Source organism: Vulpes vulpes, chromosome 4, assembly GCF_048418805.1.
Source record: "Vulpes vulpes isolate BD-2025 chromosome 4, VulVul3, whole genome shotgun sequence".
Lineage (NCBI taxonomy): Eukaryota > Metazoa > Chordata > Mammalia > Carnivora > Canidae > Vulpes > Vulpes vulpes.
Window position 1 is genome coordinate 82,227,182 of NC_132783.1, and position 21,777 is coordinate 82,248,958.

The 21,777-nt window shown below is 45.0% G+C and overlaps 1 protein-coding gene and 1 non-coding gene across 2 annotated transcripts in view; one reads left to right on the forward strand and one right to left on the reverse strand.

Moving 5' to 3' along the window:
- PSAP (prosaposin) overlaps nucleotides 1–21,777 on the reverse strand; it is a 32,593-nt gene that overhangs the window by 4,069 nt on the left and 6,747 nt on the right. The window contains exons 2-8 of the mRNA XM_026004101.2: nucleotides 11,860–11,993; nucleotides 9,536–9,610; nucleotides 8,839–8,964; nucleotides 7,539–7,739; nucleotides 6,809–6,952; nucleotides 5,436–5,492; nucleotides 1,318–1,449 (exon numbers count right to left, since the gene is read on the reverse strand). Coding sequence (XP_025859886.1) covers nucleotides 1,318–1,449; nucleotides 5,436–5,492; nucleotides 6,809–6,952; nucleotides 7,539–7,739; nucleotides 8,839–8,964; nucleotides 9,536–9,610; nucleotides 11,860–11,993 — 869 coding nt within the window. The remainder of the gene's footprint in view (nucleotides 1–1,317; nucleotides 1,450–5,435; nucleotides 5,493–6,808; nucleotides 6,953–7,538; nucleotides 7,740–8,838; nucleotides 8,965–9,535; nucleotides 9,611–11,859; nucleotides 11,994–21,777) is intronic.
- Nucleotides 11,024–11,127, forward strand: LOC112929083 (U6 spliceosomal RNA). The gene has a single exon (XR_003236873.1). It is a non-coding gene; the product is annotated as a U6 spliceosomal RNA (small nuclear RNA).

Genomic DNA, 21,777 nt, shown 5'->3' on the forward strand with positions numbered 1-21,777 from the left:
TGCCCGGCCCTCTCTGATACTACCACCTACCACATACCCCCAACCCTCAACCCCCACCACACACACACACACACACACACAAAAAAAAACAGGAATTCACAGGTCAGGAAACAGAGGCAGGGAAACCACCCCCTACCCTAAAGATCTGTCCATGTGACACATTTGGTCACAATCATTTCAGCGCTCTGGAGTAATCTGGGGAAGGGAGAAAGCAGGGGGGGAGCCAGATAAGAGTGTGGACTCACTACTTGCCCACTGTTTAGAAGACAAAGCTTTAAACACATTTCAGGTCTGCTCTAGAGTTTCAAGTCTCATGAGGACCTGAGCTTGCTTTCCTAGAGCCTGCCTTTAATAAAGGAACACTGCTAAACCAGAACTTTCTGTGACAGTAGAAATATTCTTCACCTCTGCTGTCCAGCAGAGCAGCATGGGCCCCATGTGTGTCTATTAAGCACTTGAAATGCAGTGAGGGTAACCAAGGAACTGGATTTTTTAAAGTTTTCAGTAATTTAATTTAAATATAAGTAGTCACATGTGGCTAGAACATAAGCTGTAATGACCCCTCATTTTCCCTGGCTATTAATTCAGTCAGCAACACAGGGTAGGCACAAGTGCTTCCTCAGCTCCATCTGACTTCCTAACCCTGTGTCCACATGCTGCATATGTTAAGGGAGGACAGCAGAGGGAGGAGAAAGCTAAAGGTCAAGTGACACACAAGTTCTGAAACAAGAAATGCATGCGTGTGCCATGTGATTAAATGTGACATGCGCTCCTAAGAACTGAACTGTGAGCCGCACGAACATGAGGTCGGTCTTGTTGACTAGTGAACGGTTTCAGGACTCAATCTCTAACACACTGCTAGAAGACCCATGAAAGTGCTAAATGTAAACTGATTTTGGAATACAGTGGATCTTTACCAAGTGAAGGGTGCTAGGAAAACAAAACGTACCCACGCATGCAAGGCAGCATGCCGAGAGGCTTCCGTGCAAGCCCCAGGGTGTTCTGGAATAGGAGATTTGCATGACAGCGGGCAGGGCAGAGGGGCAGAAACATCAGGAGGTTACAGACATGCCACAGATGGAGGCCGATTCCGTGGAGCACTCGGGTTCAAGGAAATCAGTATACTGGGTGAGACTGGGTGAGAGATGCCACACTAGTTTAGGGGACACCATAAACTAATGAATGGTCCCAAACTCAAACACCTTTCGGAGTGAGGCAAGGAACCAAGAAGGCATGTGCCTCATACAGCATGATGTAACATGCAGTGGCCTGGGAATCACACAGCTCTGGCCAGCACGACACGATGACACCAGGTACCTTAATGGGCTCCACCAGTTCCAAAGCAGGGATGACGTTCTCGGAGACCACTTTGGCAGGGATCAGAGTCTGCATGGGCATCTCCTTCGCTTGCTCACAGAACCCAACCAGGCCACAGATCTCCTTGGGTTGCTGAGGAAGGCACCGAAAAGGCAGTCAGATGCAGGCTCATGCCCATCATCCCTCAGTCCCGCTCTCCACACACAAAGGTCGGGGTGCTGGGGGAACACCCTGGTCACAGGGTCAAGTCTGACTGCCATGTTAAATCTAAAGGGACTCCTGCAGGTGCAGATGTACTAGTTTCACACAGGTAGGAGGCCATACAAAGCTCTGAAGGGAGAGCAGAACTGCTGACCCTGCTCCAACAAGGGAGCACCCCAGGGAAGCAGGATTTCTGGCACCTGAGTCCCTTTCACAGGCAATCATATCCTCTCAGAGGACACCTGGTGTGCTCTAGAACCTGTTTCTTGGTCCAGCTGGTTTACTTGCAGTAGGAAACAAACTGCATGATCTTTCTAGAAGGGGAACCACCAGGCTCACAAACAGCCAAATGCTTCCCCCTGGCAGGATCATTTAAGAAAAAATGATGGACTTTTTTGAAAACTACATTCTATTTTTACAATTGCACAAACCCAGTACACACAAATACCCAATGACCCAAACCAATGAATTCTTTCAGGTCACAGAAGCTCCAGATTGATCCCATTCCCACCCAGATACCAAACTACAGGAAACAAGGTGACTTGGACACCCTGACCATTTCAATATGATGGTGGCCAAGAATGAGAAAAGCATATATGCTTTGTATGCTTTGTGAATCAAATGCAACCAACACCTAGCTCTGGGCCTGAGAGCAATTGCCTCCCACCACCAAACCATAAAGCAGAAGGACAGGACCACTAACACAAGACCTGTGATGCAAGACAGCTAGACCATGGCTATTGTTCACATTGTTTTAATATTGAGAAGTCTCTAGAATTAAGTAAAATAGGGAAATCTGAAAGTATCCTAAATATCCCGTCTTTGGCACACTTTAAGAATGGGGAAAAAACCAGAATGGGGCCAAAGACACAGAAAGCTTTTTAGAGAAAAAGACAAAGACTCAGGAGATGTGTGGCTGCTTTGTCTCAGATGAACTTTGTTCTACTCCCTCCCTGGGACATCCCAGGTAAAAATTCAGATATTTCAGCCCAAGTTCTCTCCCATTAGATTTCAAAGCACCTTTGAAAACTCTTAATTTGCAAAAAAGAGATACCAGTGCTCAGAAGGAGGCATTGGCTCAGTAAGTGTGGTCTGGGGGCTTAGTCCCTGTGTTATCGCCACCATTGGCCTGGCTCTTGAGCCGTCTGATGTGGCTCCAGGATCTGCAGGACCCCATCACCCAGAGGGGCAGAAGCCACAATCAAGAGATTGTTTCCAACTCTCTGGATCCAACAGACGGGAACAGTCTGCTCGCTATTTGCAAATGATATGCTCATGCAGCAGAAGCATTTCTGGGATCACGGAAAACAGCACTGAAGACATGCAATGCTCCCTCAAGTCATGACAAAAACAAGGCGTCCCACCGAAAGTCAGGCCTACAGTTAAGGAAGCTGAGGAATCTCCAGGGTACCCGTCACTTCCCATCATCATGCCAGTGGCATGCACACGGTCAGCTAAGTGCTGGTTTGTAACTGGACTCCAAGGCCCTGCTGACTTCTCTTTCTGTCCTCTTGAAGGAGAAAGGAGACCCTCAATACCTCAAGTGATAAATCAGAGGGGAGAAAGGCAGAAGCTCCCCCACCAGCCTACTAACACAGATCATGCCATTAAAAAAAAAAAAAAAAAAAAGAGCAAAGTAACTATAACAAGCAGCAGACCACTACTACAAGCAAATTCCCCATCACATACCTGATCCTGCTGTTGAACAAAAAAACAGGAAATCGGAGATGAAAATAAGAGAAAGGAAAGGACACAACAGTTAAGAAAAAATTAAAATAACAACAATCAGTTAATGAAGGCGTAAAGATATCACCAGAAGTTCAGGGGAAAACTTGCAGTCACAAATAGGCATCCTACCTTGTTCCTACCATTTCAGGGGGCCCTGAGAGCTATTCTGGCCCTCAAGGGACAGACCACACTGTCCAGCTTCTGTACATTATCCCCATGCCCCTGACACACCAAATCATACTCAAAACACTGGGCAGCAGGTCCCAGAAAATGCCAGGTTATGAGGAGCTCTCCATCCTCAGAAGCCTAAGCCCACCATGAAGGCAAGGTGATATGCAGCCAAGTGGAACATGACACAGGACTGCCCAAATCAGGGGTATATGCTATATAATATAAAATACATCCAGGGCAGGTATAGGTACATCTCTCAGGTCCCCACCCACTTCAGGAGTTTTGTTCAATAAACTTTTTACTATTACTCAATAAACTCTGCTTTGCTGCCCCCAAATAATATATATATATATATACATATACATATATATGCATGTGTATATATATATATATATATATATATATATATACACAGACACACACATATATAAAAATATAAATATATATATTAAAAATATAAAAATAAAACACACTCTGAGGGGTCAGGGATCCTGAACCACACCTGCTGCTGCCTAGGCCTCAGGGCAACTACCCCAGGTAGCCAAATGCAAGCCTAGAAGGCCAATTTGACAAGAGATCAAAAGCCTTACCCTTTGACTCAGCAATTACAGTTCAAGTTATCTGTACTGAAGGAGAAACAAGGATCTGCATATCTATCTAACAGTAAGGGGGGGGGGGGGGGTTCATCATGCTTTTGATCCCAAAGGCAAACGTTAAAGCAACCTAAAGAGGATTGGTTATGTAAATTATGTGCTACCCAAAAGGTGGATTATGCAACCACTTAAAAATCATTTTGTACAAGAATGTTTTGTAAGCAAAATAATGCAAACTACAAAGTCTGAAGTACTATATAACCATATTACCTCACTGATATTTTTTTAAACCACAAATGATTTTTTATTTGGGAAGTATTATCTGTATTTTCAAAAAAATCCGTGTTTATTATACTCTTTATAATGAGAAAATTTTTAGTTAGTGATGAGGAAGCATTTAACCAAATCAAAATCAAAGGCTTACTTTAAAAAAAAAAAAAAAAGGCTTACTTTTATTTCCTACTTTAGCTGAGTATCTTTGTATTTTTAGAATAAAGTATGGTGTAATAATCCCAAATTAACTCTCTTATGCCTGAACGGAGCCCCTGAGCAATTAACAGCAGCGCCAGAGGATAAATCTTCTGTGAAAGCCATCAGGTCTCAACTCTGCAACTCTGTTGTCGCAGCAAGAAATGGAATGAGCATCACTGTTTTCTAATAAAACTTTACAAAAAACAGGTGGTAGGCCACGGTCTGCTGACCCCTGGTTAGAGAACAAACTCAACATAGTCTCAACCAAGTCAGAAAGTCAGCAGGATGGAGAGACAAGAAGTGTAACCCACCTCCTCAACCCCAAATGCTCAGATCCAGGAAGCCAGGGCCCATTCCCAACGTAAGAATCTCTTCAGACCACCCTGCTCTGTAGCACAGTTTTCTGCATGGAGCTAGCTAGCTTACTTCCACAATCAGTATCTTCTACCTCTAACAACGGAGGGACGCCCCTGCCACCTGGATGCATCAGAAGCAAGTGCAGGAGTTACAGGCTCAAGCAGCAGCTACAGCTAACACTGCTGCAGGGTGCAGGACCGACTCTGACCGGCAGGACTCCCTGCACTTCTAAATTCAAGCTGCAATGTAGCAATTCTCAGGCCTGGCCTAGCTACAGAGCAGACTATTCCCATGGATCCCAGGGTGAAAGCCAGATACTAGAAATCTGATGGTCAGCTCACATATGCACAGGCCAACGAGCCACCAGGAAAACCACCTGGGGGTTGAGCTGCTTCAGCCTTTCCCCTGGCTAGGGAAAGTAAAGAGGGGGTACTGAGTTGTGGTCAGAGAATCTACTGGTCAGAAAGGTTCATTTTGACTCAATTTATTATCTGAAGGGAGAAAAGGAAAACTAAACCATGTAATTTTCAAAATCCTTGGGATCACAAAGTGTGAGACAAAGAATGCTAACAAGGAGCTTCTTCCCCTGCCACCTACCATATGCATCATCATCTGGACAGCAATGTCAGAATACTGGTTGATATAGTTCTTGCACTGGGGAGAGAGAAACAGGCAGTTAGTGACACACCAAAATCCTAGCCTTCCTAGCAATGTCAACAGGGGACTATCAAGTTTCCAAGAGTAGAGTCTTACAAGCATCTTGAAATAAAGATGGCAATTTATCTTATGCCTTGTAGGAAAAGGTGTGCTAGGATGTTTTGAAAATGTGTCCCAAAGGCCCTTAGAAGAGATGAAGTCTTCCCATCTCCTTTTACAGCCCAAAGTCACCCAAAGGTCACAGAGCAGCTACTCAGGAGCAATTCTGAATGTGGCTACAGACACGCTGCTACAAACCCGAAATGACTTTTCAAACCTACTCATGGATTCCCGGACAAGATTATAAAGTTAAACACAGGAGGAACCAAGTTATGATGATTTTCAACTCAACCTATTTTCATCCGCGTCTAGGTATTTCCTGTAGACCCTCACAGACTAGTTCTGGTTACACTGAGTGCCTCCACAGTGAGAAAGTCAAAGTGCATAATAGCCCGCAGGCAGGGATGAAGTGGGGAAGCCAAGGTAACATGGCCATGTACAAAGATACTCCAAGGAAGCCAAAAGACTCCTGCCCAGAGGAAGTCAACAGAGAAGAACCCAGAGCTTCCAGAACCAGCCATTTCTACCCAAGAAGGATGCTCTACGATCCCAGACCCATGGAGTTATCATCACCAGCTTCCCTACATCCAGTCCTGCCAAGGTTTCCCTGCTGCCAGGTACAAAACTAGCATTTTGGTTTTACCTATCAATTTCACAGGCATGTGGTTAATGCGAACAGGATCCAAGAAGTGAAACTTTCTAAGCACCTAACAAAATGAGTTTACCCTGCAGGACTAACATTCACCAAGGTAAGGAAGGTGTCCTGCATGCCAGCCTACAGGGCTTCCCATGGACAACAACCCCACTGGCTGTGGGGAGAGCACACTTAGAATTATGAATATGTAACAGCCAGGTTTTTTAACACGAGGCTATAAAGGAATCTAGTGTGGTTTCTTATACATACAGTGACTGGCAGGGGAAAAAAAATCTTCACAAAAGTGGTCTCCTTCCACTATTTTTTACTCCAGGCATCTTGTTACATACATGAATTCAGCTAACCGACAAAGTATTTAAGTACCCACCAACTCTCCCAGATGCTTTCTGGGAAAAAGGAAATGGGAGTTGTATAAACAATCTCTTCCTCAAAGCCCTGAGATTGGAACTTAAAACAACAGTACCTCAAGAACTGAAGTTTTCTCAGTTCCTCCATGCCTATCTCCAGAGCCAAGCTCCCTGGCCCAGAACACCCTCCTGTGCACAAAGAGAAGGCTCACCATGTCGGCCATGCCAGGCCCCAGGAGGTCACACTGTGCCTTGGCATGGTCCACCAAGGCCTCGACAAAGGTGGAGTTGGTCCTTACAGCAGTCTGGATGTCAGTGACCATCTGGATACAGTCCTGGCAAACATCCCCACCAGCCTGCAGAGACAGAATTAAGGGGGGGGGGGGGGGGGGGGCTGTAAACACAGCATATTTCTATGATAACAAAGAGGCTTCAAATTCCCAAGAAAATTTCCTCATGTGCTCATGACCACAGCACTAGAGAGTGTCTCACTCAACAGTTCTGGGTTTTTAAAGTTGGTGGTTTCTTAAGTAATGGCTCCACCCAACATAGGGCTTGGATCTATTGGATCTACAACCCCAAGATGAAGAGTTGCACACTCTACCGACTGAGCCAACCAGGTACCCCAGCTCTGTGTTTTTATAGGCTCTAAAATTATCAAAAGACTTAAAATCAATTAAGCACTGATTTCAAAAAAATTTAATTGGAACAAAGAGAACTGTTTGCATATATTAAATATCCCAAGTTCTTCAGAACCAACATGGCACAACCATTTGAAGGGCTGCTCAGGTACCTACAGTGTCAGATAAAGGAAAAAGCCCCCCAGTTTGAGAAACGAGCACGCACATAGACAGACACACACACACACACACTGCCCCTCTCACGTCTCATCTGTAATCCAATAAAAAACGGGGCCCGTGGTGGCTGGGCCTATGGCCTTACCTTTGGCTGGGGCTCACTGTGGGGGCCATCCTGAGGGTACAGGAGGAGGGGGATGTTGGCCATGAAGGGAGCTACCACCTCAGCCACATCCAGCTCCGGGATCTTATTGGACTCGAGCTGTTTCTGGTGATTCAGTTCTGCCAGGTGCTTCTGAAGAGACTCGCAGAGATTGAGAGCGGAGCACACCTCCCCAGGATGGCTCTAGTGGGGAAAGAAGTCCAGCTGGAAATGCTCTCCCCGGAGGGAAACAAAACCATCGGCTGGTGCCCCTGTATGAGGCCCTGTCCTTACCTCCTGGCCTGACTCACAGGCATCTCAAACAAAACCACCTGACCTGCTCCCCCCTCCATCTCCACTTTAGCAAATGGGGGGGACCTGCTCCCCGACCTTGCTCCTAGCAGCTCAAGCCAGAAACCTGGAAGACGTTCCTCACTCCTCCCTCCTTCCCTGCCCTCCATCAGCAGGTCCAGCCCGTTTCTCCTCTGAACCAGAACGTGCATCTGTCCATCTCTACCGCTCCAACACATCTCACACAGACTGTCCCGCCAGCTTCCCCTCTTCCAACTCCCAACTGGTGGGAGCTAGACCGAACCCTTTAGAGAAGGCACCTATGATCATGTCACTCCTCCCCCTTGAGCCCTCCAACAACTTCCTATTGCACTTGTAATCCTTAAAGAGAGCCTTGCATGGTGTGACCCATGCCATCCTTGCCAAAACCTTGGTCCAATCTCGGGACACTCCTGCCTGCTGGCCCTGTGTTTTAAGCACCTCCTCTTTCTTAAAAAGAAGGTCTTTTACGACCTTCTTAAGGTCTTTCCAAATACCACAAAACCCAGCCCCTTGTCTGTTGCTGAAAACCCAACCTGTGCAGTGGCACTTGGTTTATGCACAGTAGATGCTTATTTGAAATGCAGGCAGAACTCTGCTATAGCTCAACCCCCCAGTACATTCCCTCAATTACTCCTCAGGATAAAAATCACAGAAATGAAATGAATTGTATGCTCAAAGGGAGAGCTAAAGATGTGACAAGAGTTAGCATATGGGCACATATATGAACGTTACAGCAGTTTACAATTCCCTCAGTATTCTCCAAGTTCCCATCTCCTGGACTCTCCCTCAATCTTGAAAGTTACAAGCACAGTGTTCTGCTGGGCCAAAGCCATCTCAGAGGTCAGAACTGTAGCAATAAGCTGCTGAGAAAATCCAAATCCATGAAAAGACTTTTCGCTTTAATCATTGTCTGGCACCTCCCAGGGCCCCAGAAGTTCCCTGAAGGAAGAGTCTATTCTCCACCACGTACCATTTGTCCTTTAATCATGTCCAGGATGACTGGAAGGTAGGAGTCAACCACCTCCTTGCACGAGGCAGACAGGTTCGGACTAGGCAGCCAGTCACAGGTCTTCTCCAAGTACACGAGGATCTCTTGCTAAGGAGATACAGGCAAGGGTGAGATCAGGATGGACTTCTGCTCCACAAACAACGAGAGCAGAGGACCTCCACAGCTCCCAACAGACAGCAGCCTCAGGGAAGAGGCCTGGGAGAGGGCCACTGGGTGGCCGTGGCTCCATCAGATAAATAGGCAAAAAGCAGACATTCCTCAAAATGAAGCTACTCTGACCTACAGTCTCAAGAGCACAGGGACTTCTGAGCAGAAATGGCCAAAACGGACCTAAAAGGTAGCAAAAAGCAATACAAAAATCCTCATCAACCCTGGGCATTTACATGCCAAAGTCAGGGACAGCAAGTTACCTCCCACAGCCTGTTTCTGTATAGCCCGTAGCTGTACAGGATGGCTTTTACATTTTTAAAGGATTGGGGGGGGGGGGGGGGAGTGGACAGAAAAAGTATGTGGCTCAGAAGATCTGAACTACTTCCTACCTGGACTTAGACCATTCCTCCTTAGACCCCCAAAGCCACAGACAATCTCTGAAGGAACAGACACACATGGCCACACAGCCACTGCTCACACGTAGTCACACATACTCATGACGGCTCACCTCAGTGGCATTGTCTTTCAGCATGTCGCCAGCTGCAGTGATAACATCTTTACATATGTCGCAGGGAAGGGATTTCTAAGAGGAAAGAACATGAGGGAGAGAGATCCATATTTGTAGGACGTAAGTCTACAGCTAAAAAGCCCCTTGGCCTCTGTCCTATCTACCCAGGGATGTCTGCCACACTGGCACAGCCTGGTTCCTCAACCTAGATGAGAAGTACAAGGACGCCACAGGGGAAGAATCAGCAGATGGGACTGACCAGAACACTGTGCTTCTACAGGGTAGATACCCTTTTCTTGTACCCTCTATACCTCAGCACATATGGCACAGGCCAAATGTCGTGTTAATGCTCACAGCAGTTCCAGGAGGAAACTGAGGCTTGAAAGGGTGAAAAAAAACAGAGAAAGTCAGTCGGTCACCTGGGGCCAATATCACTATCACAGAGTAAAAGGGGGGTGGGACAGAGAAGCCCAAGCAGACACTGGCACTACCTCCTGCACTATATCCACCTCCCACCATGCAGGTGCAGGTATGCTCACCTGAAAGCCATATGTCACCACCCCAGAGCTTAAAAACAGCGTGCCTGTCCCCTGATAAGCCTGAACACCCACAGCTCTATGTGGCCCCAAACATGGAGACTCTAGCTGCTTCTTGAGGTTCGTGAGAAGCTCCCTTCTTGAGGGCAACTGATTTATACCCCATGAAGAAGGAAGGAACTAACACATGTGGGTGAGATGAAGGAAGACCTGTGAACTAAACTGCATTGAAAAAAATCAATTTAAGGGCACCTGGCTGGCTGAGCCAGTTAAGCATCTACTTTCAGCTCAGGTGACGATCTCAGGGTCCTGGGATCAAGCCCCATGTCTGGCTCCCCACTCAGCCTGCTTCTCCCTTCTCCCTCCCCCTGTTTGTGGTTCTCTTGCCCACTAACAAGTAAAAATAAACTTAAAGAAAAAATCAATTTGAACCTTTGGGCCTCATCAGGCTACTACCAGATTCAGGCACCCATGAGACTGTCCTGTCAGAAAGAGCAAAAGTCCCCTTCCCCTTTGTCACATGCTGAATTTGAAAAGCGGAAATCATGTTAAAAACAAAATGAGAAGTAAATTGAAAACCAAATCAGAAAGTAATTTTGGCCACAGAGGGTAGAGGCCTGACGAATTCAGACACTATTTCTAAAAGAACAGGGTTTTTAATTTTCTTCTCTTAATGAAGAGAAGAAGCACCTGCGGCCACTAGTGACAAGTTTTAGATCTGGAAATCCAGGCAAAATGGGCCTGTGCCACAGGAGGTGGCACCTCACAGAGCGAGCCACGAGCATGTTCTGCAATCAGCTGGTACGGCCAGCAAAGCTCAGCCATCTCCTGAGAGGGGTCAGGTCGCAGGAAGAATGAGCTTTGTCATCTTGGAGTAATTCTCCATGAGTATTGAGAGCTCCACATTAATATGCTATATTTAACACCATTTAGATGAAAAATCAGTAGCATCATGCTCACTTCAGCAGCACATCTACTAAAATTGGAATGATACAGAAATCAGTGTGGCCCTTAAGCAAGGATGACACGCAAATTTATGAAGTGTTCTATATTTAAAAAAAAAAAAATCAGCATCTTTTCCAGTTTGGCTGTAGCTAGAAATAAAATTTTAAATAGCTACTAAACTCTAGAGTTTGAATTAGTGATCTGCCTGAGAGGCAGAGGGTGAAAAATGCCAAAAAAGTGGAGAAGGACTTCAAAAGTTTAGCACTTTTTTTTTTTAAAGATATATTCATTTATTTGAAAGAGAACATGCACACACACATGCGGGGAGGAGCAGCAGAGGGAAAAACTCAAGCAGACTCCACGCTGGGTGCAGAGCCCAACACGGGGCTCAATCTCATGACCCCAAGATCATGACTAACAGTCGGATACTTAATTGGCTGTGCCACACAGGCACCCCTAGCATCTACTTTTTGGAGTGACCTAGGATGGAGCTCTGCCCATGCATCCAAGGCCCGGGAATAGAAATTGCATACCTCCTGGTCCTTCACCTGGCGTGGAGAGGTGGTGCACCCAGAGGCCCGGGAGGTGGCATGGTGTGCACACAGTGGGGGCCGTGGGCAGGCCTCATCCTCTGCCTCCAAGAGACTCAGTGACCTCGGGGAAACAGAACCCTCACCGCTCTGCGACTGTTTCCACTGTACTACAATGGGTTCACCCTGCAACAGGTCCTGCCTCCCTCGCAGGGCCACCGTGAGGAACAAACGAAGCAAGGGAAAGCACTTGGCAAATGGCAACAGCTACAGCCAATATGAAGAGATAGAGGACGGCACCAGCGGCACTTACCACCGTCGGCTTGTTCCACACAGTCTGCAGGCAGTGCTGCAGGGCCCCGCAATCGGCCGCCGTCTTCACATTCTGGCACCACACCGCCGAACCTCTGGTACATTCTTTCAGGCCTAGGACAGGGCTGGCTAGAGCTAAAAGAAAGACCATCATGAGAAGGTAGCCCACCTCACTTACCTACTCAGGGGGAAGGACTAGCCCAGGCACTGAGCTGGACAGCGGCACGGCCCCTCACCCAGCGGCGTGCCACACGAACCACAGCGCCACTGGCTCCAGGCCAGAAGCTTGGTGACCACCTTCAGTCAAAGTCACAGGACTGAGAGGGACTAATTTATCTGGTTTGCTTTTATCCTCTCAAACTATTTCTAAACTGTACCAGGCCTTTTAATCTTTAGAACCTTAAGAATCTTCCATGAAGTAATAAAAGAAATCAAAGGAGTAAACCTGACAGATTATACAAAATTTTAAACTCCTGTAGAATGACAAATTAAGTTTTTTATTAATCTATAGGGAAAACAAGGTTCATATCCTTATTACAAAAATGATTCTTAACATTCTAGTAGAAGAGCCCTTTTACAAATCTAACTTTGTGAACACATGCTCATAAACAAATTTACTAACAAAAAATCCTCCATAATCCACTTTGGTATCACAATAAACGTGATACGGTGAACATGTGTCTACTCAAAGTCAGGTGCACAGCATGGCATCTGCTGTGGTAATGAAGAAAGGACTCAGGCAACAGTCACAAGCACATTAAACTGGGAAAGCACAGGAAAGGTACAAGTCACCTAGGACCAAAGAAATGCAGGTTACAGCAAGAAGGTGCCATATTTTGAAAGTTAAATTAGCCAAGGAGGGAAAAAGTGACAAGGTTGTAGTAAAATATACATTTGTAAGGCTGTGACTGGTCAGGACTTTTTAATATATTAATATATTTCAAAAAATGGAAAAAAATCCCTCTTCAAAAAAGTTATCCACTTTCAAGGTCGCCTTGGAGGCTCAGTCTCAGTCGGTTATGCATCCAACTCTTGATCTCAGGTCAGTTCTTAAACTCAGGGTCATGAGTTCAAGCCCCACATTGGGATCCAGGCTGGGTGTGGAGCCTACTTTAAAAAAAAAAAAAAAAAAAGTAACCCACTTCTAGAAATAGATTTTAAGGAAATACAGCAATCCAAGAGGCAAGATATAATATGCATAAATATACTTATTAAATGTAATTCACAATACTAAAAATAAAAGTAGATATAACTTGAATGACCAAAAATAGAGAGGAAAAACTAATGATACTCTTACTAAAAAGAATATGTAAAAAAAAAAAAAAAAAAAAAAGAATATGTAGCTGTTAAGTATAAAATTATATATCAAATAGAAAAAAAAAACCCAAGAATAGGAAATTATGTAGGAGTTGTATAAAAAAACAGAATAACAAAGCAGGGTGGTTGGCTGAAACTCCCAGTGTTATGTTGTATGTGAGTAATTCTACAAAAATATTTTATAAAATGCCTTGAAAGTACTTATGTTTCTTACAATAGGTCTATAGTAACCTTGACTTTGGAACCTCACCTCTAGGCCAACAATTTGGCTAGAGAACAATGGATTCCATCGGGTTACACAAAGACAGGTGAAGACGGGTGACGGTGCAGGCAGCTAACTCCAGCAAACACCTCAGTAGGGCGAAACCACCTTCTACTGTAAATAGGTAACACAAGGCCCAAGTCTGAGGAGAAAGCCCACAGCTACCCATGAAACAGATGGAGAACCTCGGGAGTCACGCAGCTCAATACAAGCCAATGAGAAGGCACAGATAGCAGCCTACAGACAGGGAACGCACACACAGTACACAAAACACGGAGGTTGGTAGGTGCTCTCACTCCAGGAGAGGGCAATGAAATGTGGTCAAAGCTATATTCCACGAACTATTCACACAAACACTGAGTCACAGGTCCGCAGAAAGCTTAAGCCAGATGATATGCACCCTTTCAGACACCGGCAGTAATTATTAATCTGCTACCCAGGTTACAGCCTTTCATGCCCCTTTGCAGCAAAAACTGCATCCATAACCAGTTCACAAACACAACTGAACTGGCCACCTTCCAACAGCTGTTGGCTTAGATTCCGGTTTCTACGGGAAACATGCAGCAGATTTCATACTAATCCCCAGATGGTTCACAGGAGTTTAGTACCTATAATGTAGCTACGCTACGCTGAGGCCAGCCCTGGGCTGTAGGTCAGGGTTCTGGGAAGTGGGGGGTCATCACAGAGACAGCACACACAGCCCACAGGTTCCACCAGCGCCTCCCATGCTCCTTCCAGGTACAGGGCCCTGGAGAATCCTGAGAAGCACCCAAAATACACCAACTGGTTCTACCTGCAACTGGAAGAAAAGAATCGGAAAAATAACAGAAAGCTACAAAATGAAAAATGAGCCAAGAATGCAGAGTGAGACACAGGGAAGCCAGGAAGAAAGAGGGGGGGACAATAGCTGACCAGAGCCACACAGGGTTCAGAGAGAAAGGCAGGGCCAGTGAGCAGCCCTCCCTACATAAGGCCCGACTACCATCTCCAGTCTCAAAAATATACAGTCAAATAGGACTTTAACCCAGGGGGTTTTCTCCAACCATCCCAGCCAGGAGTTGGCCACAAGGGCCAAAATCTATCAGGCTTGGGGAGGAAGATGCACCATGCTAGGCCTGAGAGGCAAGAATACTTTGTAGTTTGTTCACTAGTTCAAGGAACTTGAAACAGTAATCATTTGCAATAATGACTTTGTTACCAGTTTTAGCTAAACTGTTCTGGACTAAGTCTTTTCTGGTAGCTGGTTATTTGTGATCCATCCAGCTAACAAACAGCCAAGTCATTCCCAACCTCAACAGTTACTGTTACTCAACAGCCCACCTCAGAACTTTCAGAAGTAAAATGCATGGTGGGCAACCTGTTAGACCTATGATGTCCTCAAAGTCAACACATTACATGGACAATGAGAAATGAAACTAAACTCCCAGCTCCTAGAAATTAAATTCTCACTAAGACATTCCCATGTACCTCCAACCTAAAGCCAAATTTTTAAAATTGCACTTTATACAAATAGTCTGTGGTGTACAACAAATCTAATGTCCTAAAATGACCTAATGTGTATTTACAAAGAAACAACTGTGTATCCTCAGGATTGGCAATGTGAGGCAGAAATGCAAGCATGGGTGATGCCAGGGAGCCACCTGGGGAGGGTTCAGGTGCTTATTTCAGGACCTGATCCCCTGTGAAGGAGCCAAAGAGTGGGTCAGAACACTACTGAGACATGAATCCTTTTCCCGGAAAATGTATTTAGACACAAAATCCTCACACCACTTCAGGGAGCTCTTATGCACTACACCTGTCAGATCCCAGCTGTGGACTGAAGGCTCTAAAAGCAAGCATGGATGGCTCTTCTCCAACCAAGTGGGAAAACCACGAAGATGAAGGCTGATTACCAAACTCCACTGACTGGGCCAAGAACAGTGCACTCAAGCAGCAGAACAAAGTGGACACACTTGGGGTCTCTGACTCCACAGTGGGACGGGACAGGCCCCGAAGAAATGGCGGTATGTAAACAGAAACACAGGGAATGACAAGCCCTGGAGCAACAAAATTACTAACTGCATAGGGGAGCTAGAGGAAGCTTCTTCAAAATGAAATTTGAACTGGCCCCTAAAAACAGAAATACAAAAGACTGGGTGAGAGAGAAAAACGGAATTCGTGAACATTCCAAAGGAGGAGAGAAATCTTTGTCTTCTCCCAAGCCAGGCTGCACAGAGAGACCCCAGGCCCAACCAAGAAGACCTCATCTGACACACTCATCCCTGTGTGAAAACTCACCCTGTGGGCAAGAGCTCACACTAGTGTCTTAAAAACCAAGGCGTCATAGAGCAGAAGAACTGACAAAAGGAGGAGGGGAATTCAGATGACGGGGCACCTAACTGGAATGCAAGCTCACACCAAAAATTCCAAGCAAGAAGCAGTAGCAACCAAGACTCAGAGAGAAGCTAACAAAAAGATTCCACAAGAACAGACAGCTGGGAAAATGAAACTCAGAGGGTTAAACGTAAATGTGAACACAAGCCCGCTGAGGGGCAGCACAAAGAACACACCTGTGTGCTTTGCTTCCCAGAGTCAGAGACAAGCACAGCAGGTTGGGAGGGTGAGGACGCGTGACACCATTCCTGACGCCCCTACAAGACTGGAGGTGTTAACTGGGAGAGAGAACGTCTCTTAGAAACAATGCTATTTTCATAGGGGAAGGAGGCTTTCCACCTATCACGCGGGGGCAGATCCGGGGGCAGATCCGCTGTGTGGCCTCAGACCCAGCTATCAGAGCTGCGAGTAGAGGTTAAGGGAAACAGACGACGGCTCCAGGTAGGGGCCATCCACAGGTTATAAAGAGGGAATGGGCTGCCTCGTTAGATGATGACCGCTCCAAAAGCAGAAGGAACCGCGCAGAAACAAAATGCTGAACCTCCAAGGAATTCTGTGGGAAGAGAAATCCTGCGTGATGAGCAGGACTAGAAGTCCTCTGAGGGGCTACACATCTTCACTCCTATAAGAATGAGCCAAATGACATTTTCAGTGTTTATACATAACCAATACATAAAAAAATCCTAAACCACTTTCTGATGAGTTATTTCTCAAAACATGTTCTCAGCAAAGCTTTCATCTCTATTCTCATTCTCCCACACTCTGCCCCCAAATACCAACTTCCTTCTTTTGAGACAATAAGTTGAACTCTAAGAAAGTTCTTAGAATGTGTGCCTGACCTCCTCAAGAGTTCTAATTAAATATGTTAAGACACAAACACTCCTTTTTTTTTTTTTAATTTTTATTTATTTATGATAGTCACAGAGAGAGAGAGGCAGAGACACAGGCAGAGGGAGAAGCAGGCTTCATGCACCGGGAGCCCGACGTGGGATTCGATCCCGGGTCTCCAGGATCGCGCCCTGGGTCAAAGGCAGGCGCCAAACCGCTGCGCCACCCAGGGATCCCCAAGACACAAACACTCCTAATGGCAAACCAGGCACTAGCTCCCCTCAGTTCTGAGGCCTGCCATTTGAGCTCTCAATGACAACAGAGATCAGAGAAATTACCATTTCAGAGACACTAAAACCCTATAGGCAAGTTTCCTTAAAGACAGACGGGCTTTGTGTTGTTTTTTGAGACACAGAACTTCAATTGTATTTCCTTAGCAAAGGGATGGGTGCACTGTGTTTCCTTTTGACTCCCCAGGCCTAGAAGAAAATAGCCATGTTCTAAATGACTCACATGTAGGTCATTTATTAAAAAAAAAAAAAAAAATAGGCTATGATGGAATTTTACTGTATTGAGATCGGCTGCCATGAGCTACACCAGAAATGGGCTTTACGGCAGCTAGACTCTACATAGACACACACACAAAAAAAAAAAATCTCAGTGAGCCTGGAAGGCAGGGAGAACTCACTAGAGCCATGTTGTTTTAGGTGTGATGATTTTTTCCAAAAGAAACTAAACCTTGTGATTAGAAATGGAGAAATCTAAGGTAACTGACCCACCACCTAAATGAAATGTTTTTCAAATGTGAGATACTGAAAAGAAAACCAGATCTGCCTCCAAGTCCCACTCAAATAAATGACCTTCACCCAATCGCTGTCCTGAGCTTGTTCTTCATCCGTAAAATAAAGATGTAGCTACTGGTGGGATTGTTGAGAATCACAATGACACAGTTACACACTTTCAACTGCCAGAACATTACATCTCTCAGCCATCATGCCTTTATGAGCATCTCTCTGGCATTCTCAATTATCCACTATCTCAGCTCCCCTACCAGGCTGGCTTTGAAATCAGACAGTCAAGGGCTCAGATCATGCCTCCACCAATTCTAGTCAGGTGACCTTAAGACTTCAGGCTTCCAATCTGCAAAATGGGCTTATTACTAGTACTCCTAGGAGTTTATACAAATTAACCAATATTTGTAAAACACAGAGCAGGGCTAGTATGCTACAGAAGTCCAGTAAGTGATATTCATCATCACCACCACCTGTAGTAAACAACAGCAGCACCTTTCTCTGATCCAGTTCCTTGCCCCAAACAGATGCTCCCACTAATAGCAGAATCCAAGCTATTCTGTTGGTTTACTCTGCATTTTATCAAGGACTTAACTGGCAACTCAAAGACCTAGAGAGTTATATCTCAAATCCTCAGAAGCTGTCAGTTAGTCACACAGAGGGAAACATAGGCTCTATTGTTAGAAGCTCGGGAGTTGACGCTATGTGCTGAATAAGAGGTTTGCAGGAGCAAGAATGAGAGGTGCCCAGCAAAGTGCTAAGAACATTACAGATGAAATCCTCTCAATAATTCATGGCACTGGAGCTATGGGCTTATTTTCCTCTAATCCTGATATAGTTGTCATATTTCAAATTATTTCTGGAACCCATCTTTTATAGAGCCCCCTAAAAACCTTTTTTTTTTTTTTTTTTTTGGAAGGATGAGGAGGTATATGACAAAATGACTGGTGCCCTGCATATTGGGGAGTAGACCAGACTGACTGAAACCCCCTGCTCTGCTATCTACGAACTAAAGCCAAGAACTGGTCAATTACTTAGGCCACAATCATGTGGGAAAAATATAGGGTAAAAAAAAAGAGTGCCCCTTTCTCAGGAGTTCTGTGAAAATCAATGAGAAAGTAGAGAAAGGACAGTGTCTGGTACCTACGAAGCTCAGTTAGTAGCGCACCTAATTGTTAATGATGGACTTGAGAGGAAGAACCACCAACTGAAGGCATTCACATTCTGATTTTATAACATGGTATAATTTTTCTCCATGTTACTTTTTAAAGTCAGAAAAAACTTAAACCTTACCATCAGTTTCAGGAATAATTACTGCCCAATGTGGCAGAAACAAACTGTATCCCATAGGGTTAATAAGGTTGAAACTATCAGGAAATCTAAAGCTTGTTTTTAATTGGCCTGTTTCTCCCTAATCAACTGTTGTTTCTTTTCAGATCTAACAAATACACTAGATGTCCCTGCACAGGCCTGGGCTGAAGGTCACAGATAAGGTTCCAGCCTAGGAATAAGCCAGGCCCTGCATTCCTTACCTGAGATAGAAGCAGAGACCCTTTCCAGTTTATATGGGCTCTCGGAGATCGCACATAACCCCCAGACCCTCTTCTCCTAAGATGACCGATCTGACATCAGGATCCCAGTTTTTCCTCATTTTATGTCCCCACCCCAAAATGAACATGGGATATGTCACCTATATGTTTACTCAATGCACATACTCCACCTTTCCTCATGAATAGTCATGTGTCCCTGCCCTTTTCATCAATATATGTAACCTCAACCCCTATGATTATAAAAAACATGTTCTCTCCCCCTTCAGGGAAGAGTATTTAAGGTTTGCTCTCTTGTCTCCTGGTTTGGCTAGCTCTCAAACTCCTCCCTAACTGCAAACTTGATGTCTCAGTGACTGGCTCTCTTGCAAACCCAAGCGAGGAACTCCGGTTTGGTCACGAGACAAGTTGTTCCTATAGCCACTCTCCACTCCTTTCACAGGAACAGAACTAAGGATTTTTAGCTACACACATGGCTGCCAAGATTTAAAAGACTACATTTCCGAGTCTCCCTTGCAGCAAGGTCTGACCATGAAGCCACATGTGTAATGGGATGCTAGTAGAGGTCTCACATCTTTAAACACAAGTGTGATGGCTGGATCTTTAGCACTCATGAAGAAAGGGGCTAGACCTCAAGGACCCAGTCCCTCACCAGACACTAGCCCTGGAAGGTCGGCTCCTGAACTTCCTGTGGAAGGTTAGGGATGGTTCTATTGTATTTAAGCCACTACTACTCTAAGTCTCTTATCTCAAATCAAACCTAAGCCTAACTACCAGCTTAATCATCTACCAGAAGAGTCCCAAAATAACAAGTCTTTATAAGGACATTTAAAAACCTACATACACAATGTAGCCACCAAAGGTTTTCAAAAACACTCTCAGAATGAAGGGGACCACCTTTCCTAGAAGGTGCACCTTATATTCCATATGTTAGAACAGTCTTACTCTTTTATCCATTGTTTTTCCCCAGTAAATATCTTAGATAACATATGCTAAATACCGTTCAGAGTCTAGTTACCAAAAAAAGAATAAAAGAAAATACGAGCAGCTTTGCAGTACCAGTGATCAGAGCAGACATTCCACAGGGCAATGGATCTGCCGCCTTGGTAACGGAGCACCATGGAAACAGGCAGGCTGCTAGGCAACCAAGACAGGCTGACCCAGGGAGGGGCAGCATCTACTTCAGGCTCCCTGCATTCAGACATTTCTCGGAATTCATGCACTTAGATCCTGCAGGAGATAAACCACTGCACTCAACACCAACTGCTCCATCTGAGAGCTGGCTTCTATGGCAGAGGGACCTGTCTCTTCTTCATAGGATCCTGCTTCTGAAAACATTCTGCAGAGTAGAATAAAAACGTTTTAATCATTCAGAATAGCATGTGCTCAAAAGCAGCCTGCCTTGATCTGAAGGAAGTAAAGCCCAAAGATTGCTCTTATTACAAAAGAAATCTGTAATGAGCTGATTTGGCTGACGCCCATCACCTCCAGCCCCAGTAAGCCATTAGTTGTGTATCTAAGACAAAAGTTCTTCCCTATTTCCCCTCTCCCTCAATTTTTCCCTCCTCTTGCTCCTTAATTTTTCTCACAAGCAAGACCATTCCAGGACAAAAAACTGATCTACGCGGAGAAAGCAAGAGAGTCATCAGGCAAATCAGTTTGTGCAATCATTAACTGAGACACTGAGGGACAAGAATGCAAACCTCTTAGATTGCATAAGAGTGATGCAATGTAGCATAATTAATTTTGAGAAGAGAAATTCCTACCTAGTTCGTTTGATAGCACTCCAATCCAATATATGCTAGCAAAGCTCTTCTTCCAAGTATCAAACCTATCAGGTAATGATCAGAGATGAACTTCAATTACCTTAGATAAGATGCTGCCACAATTGGACCATGAAGAAATGAGCCCTTGGCCAAACTGCTCAGGGTCCAGTCAGGTGAATAGGTCCAGGCAGAGGGCAGCATCACATCTACATGGTCCTAGTTCTGGCCCGGGTGCTGCACAGAAGTTGATTCAGTCAGCTAGAAACTGGCATGGGCTATACCCCATCCCTGCTAGCAGGCTGAGTGATCTCGGCACACTTGTAGAATAATACGCTAAGAAGATTTCATGCAAACCCCACTAATATGGAACTTCAGTGCTCTGAGCCTGTCCCACAAGATCATTAACTAAAAAGTTTCAAATACATATAAATATGTCAACTATAAAGGTTACTTTTGACTCACCTTAGGAACAGGAATACCATCCTTCATTTGAAATGTCAAAATCTACACTTCAGACCACAGCACAGATTAGGGCAGGATATTAGGATGCCCTAGCATTCTGATTCAGTTGCTCTCACCTCACAGGGCAATTGGGAGGATTAAATCATCCTTCAGGACGTCTATGAACTCAAAAGTGTCGTAACAGTAGTAATGCCAAGGTGTTAGCTGCCTTTGTCACTCATTTACTCCCAAATGTGCAGTGGAGTTTTTCTGGAGGCATATGGCAGGTAAATGGCAGCACACTGAATGCAGCAGCAGCAGAGAATCTAACCAGGTATTAGAAAAACTGCAAAAAGGTAAAACAAGCCATTCTTCTCACTTACCATGTCTGTGTTTCAAAAAAGTTTTTTTTTCACTAAAATTGTAATACGTTAACATGTTTACCATTTCTAAAGGATTATTTTTTAATTGTCAGCTTAATTTATATAAGATGATAAATATTGATAGCTAGGGCCCACATAAACAAAAGCTCTTTGGGGTCCCTCAATAACTCACGAGTATACAGGGATGCAGACACCAAAAAGCTTTAGAGCC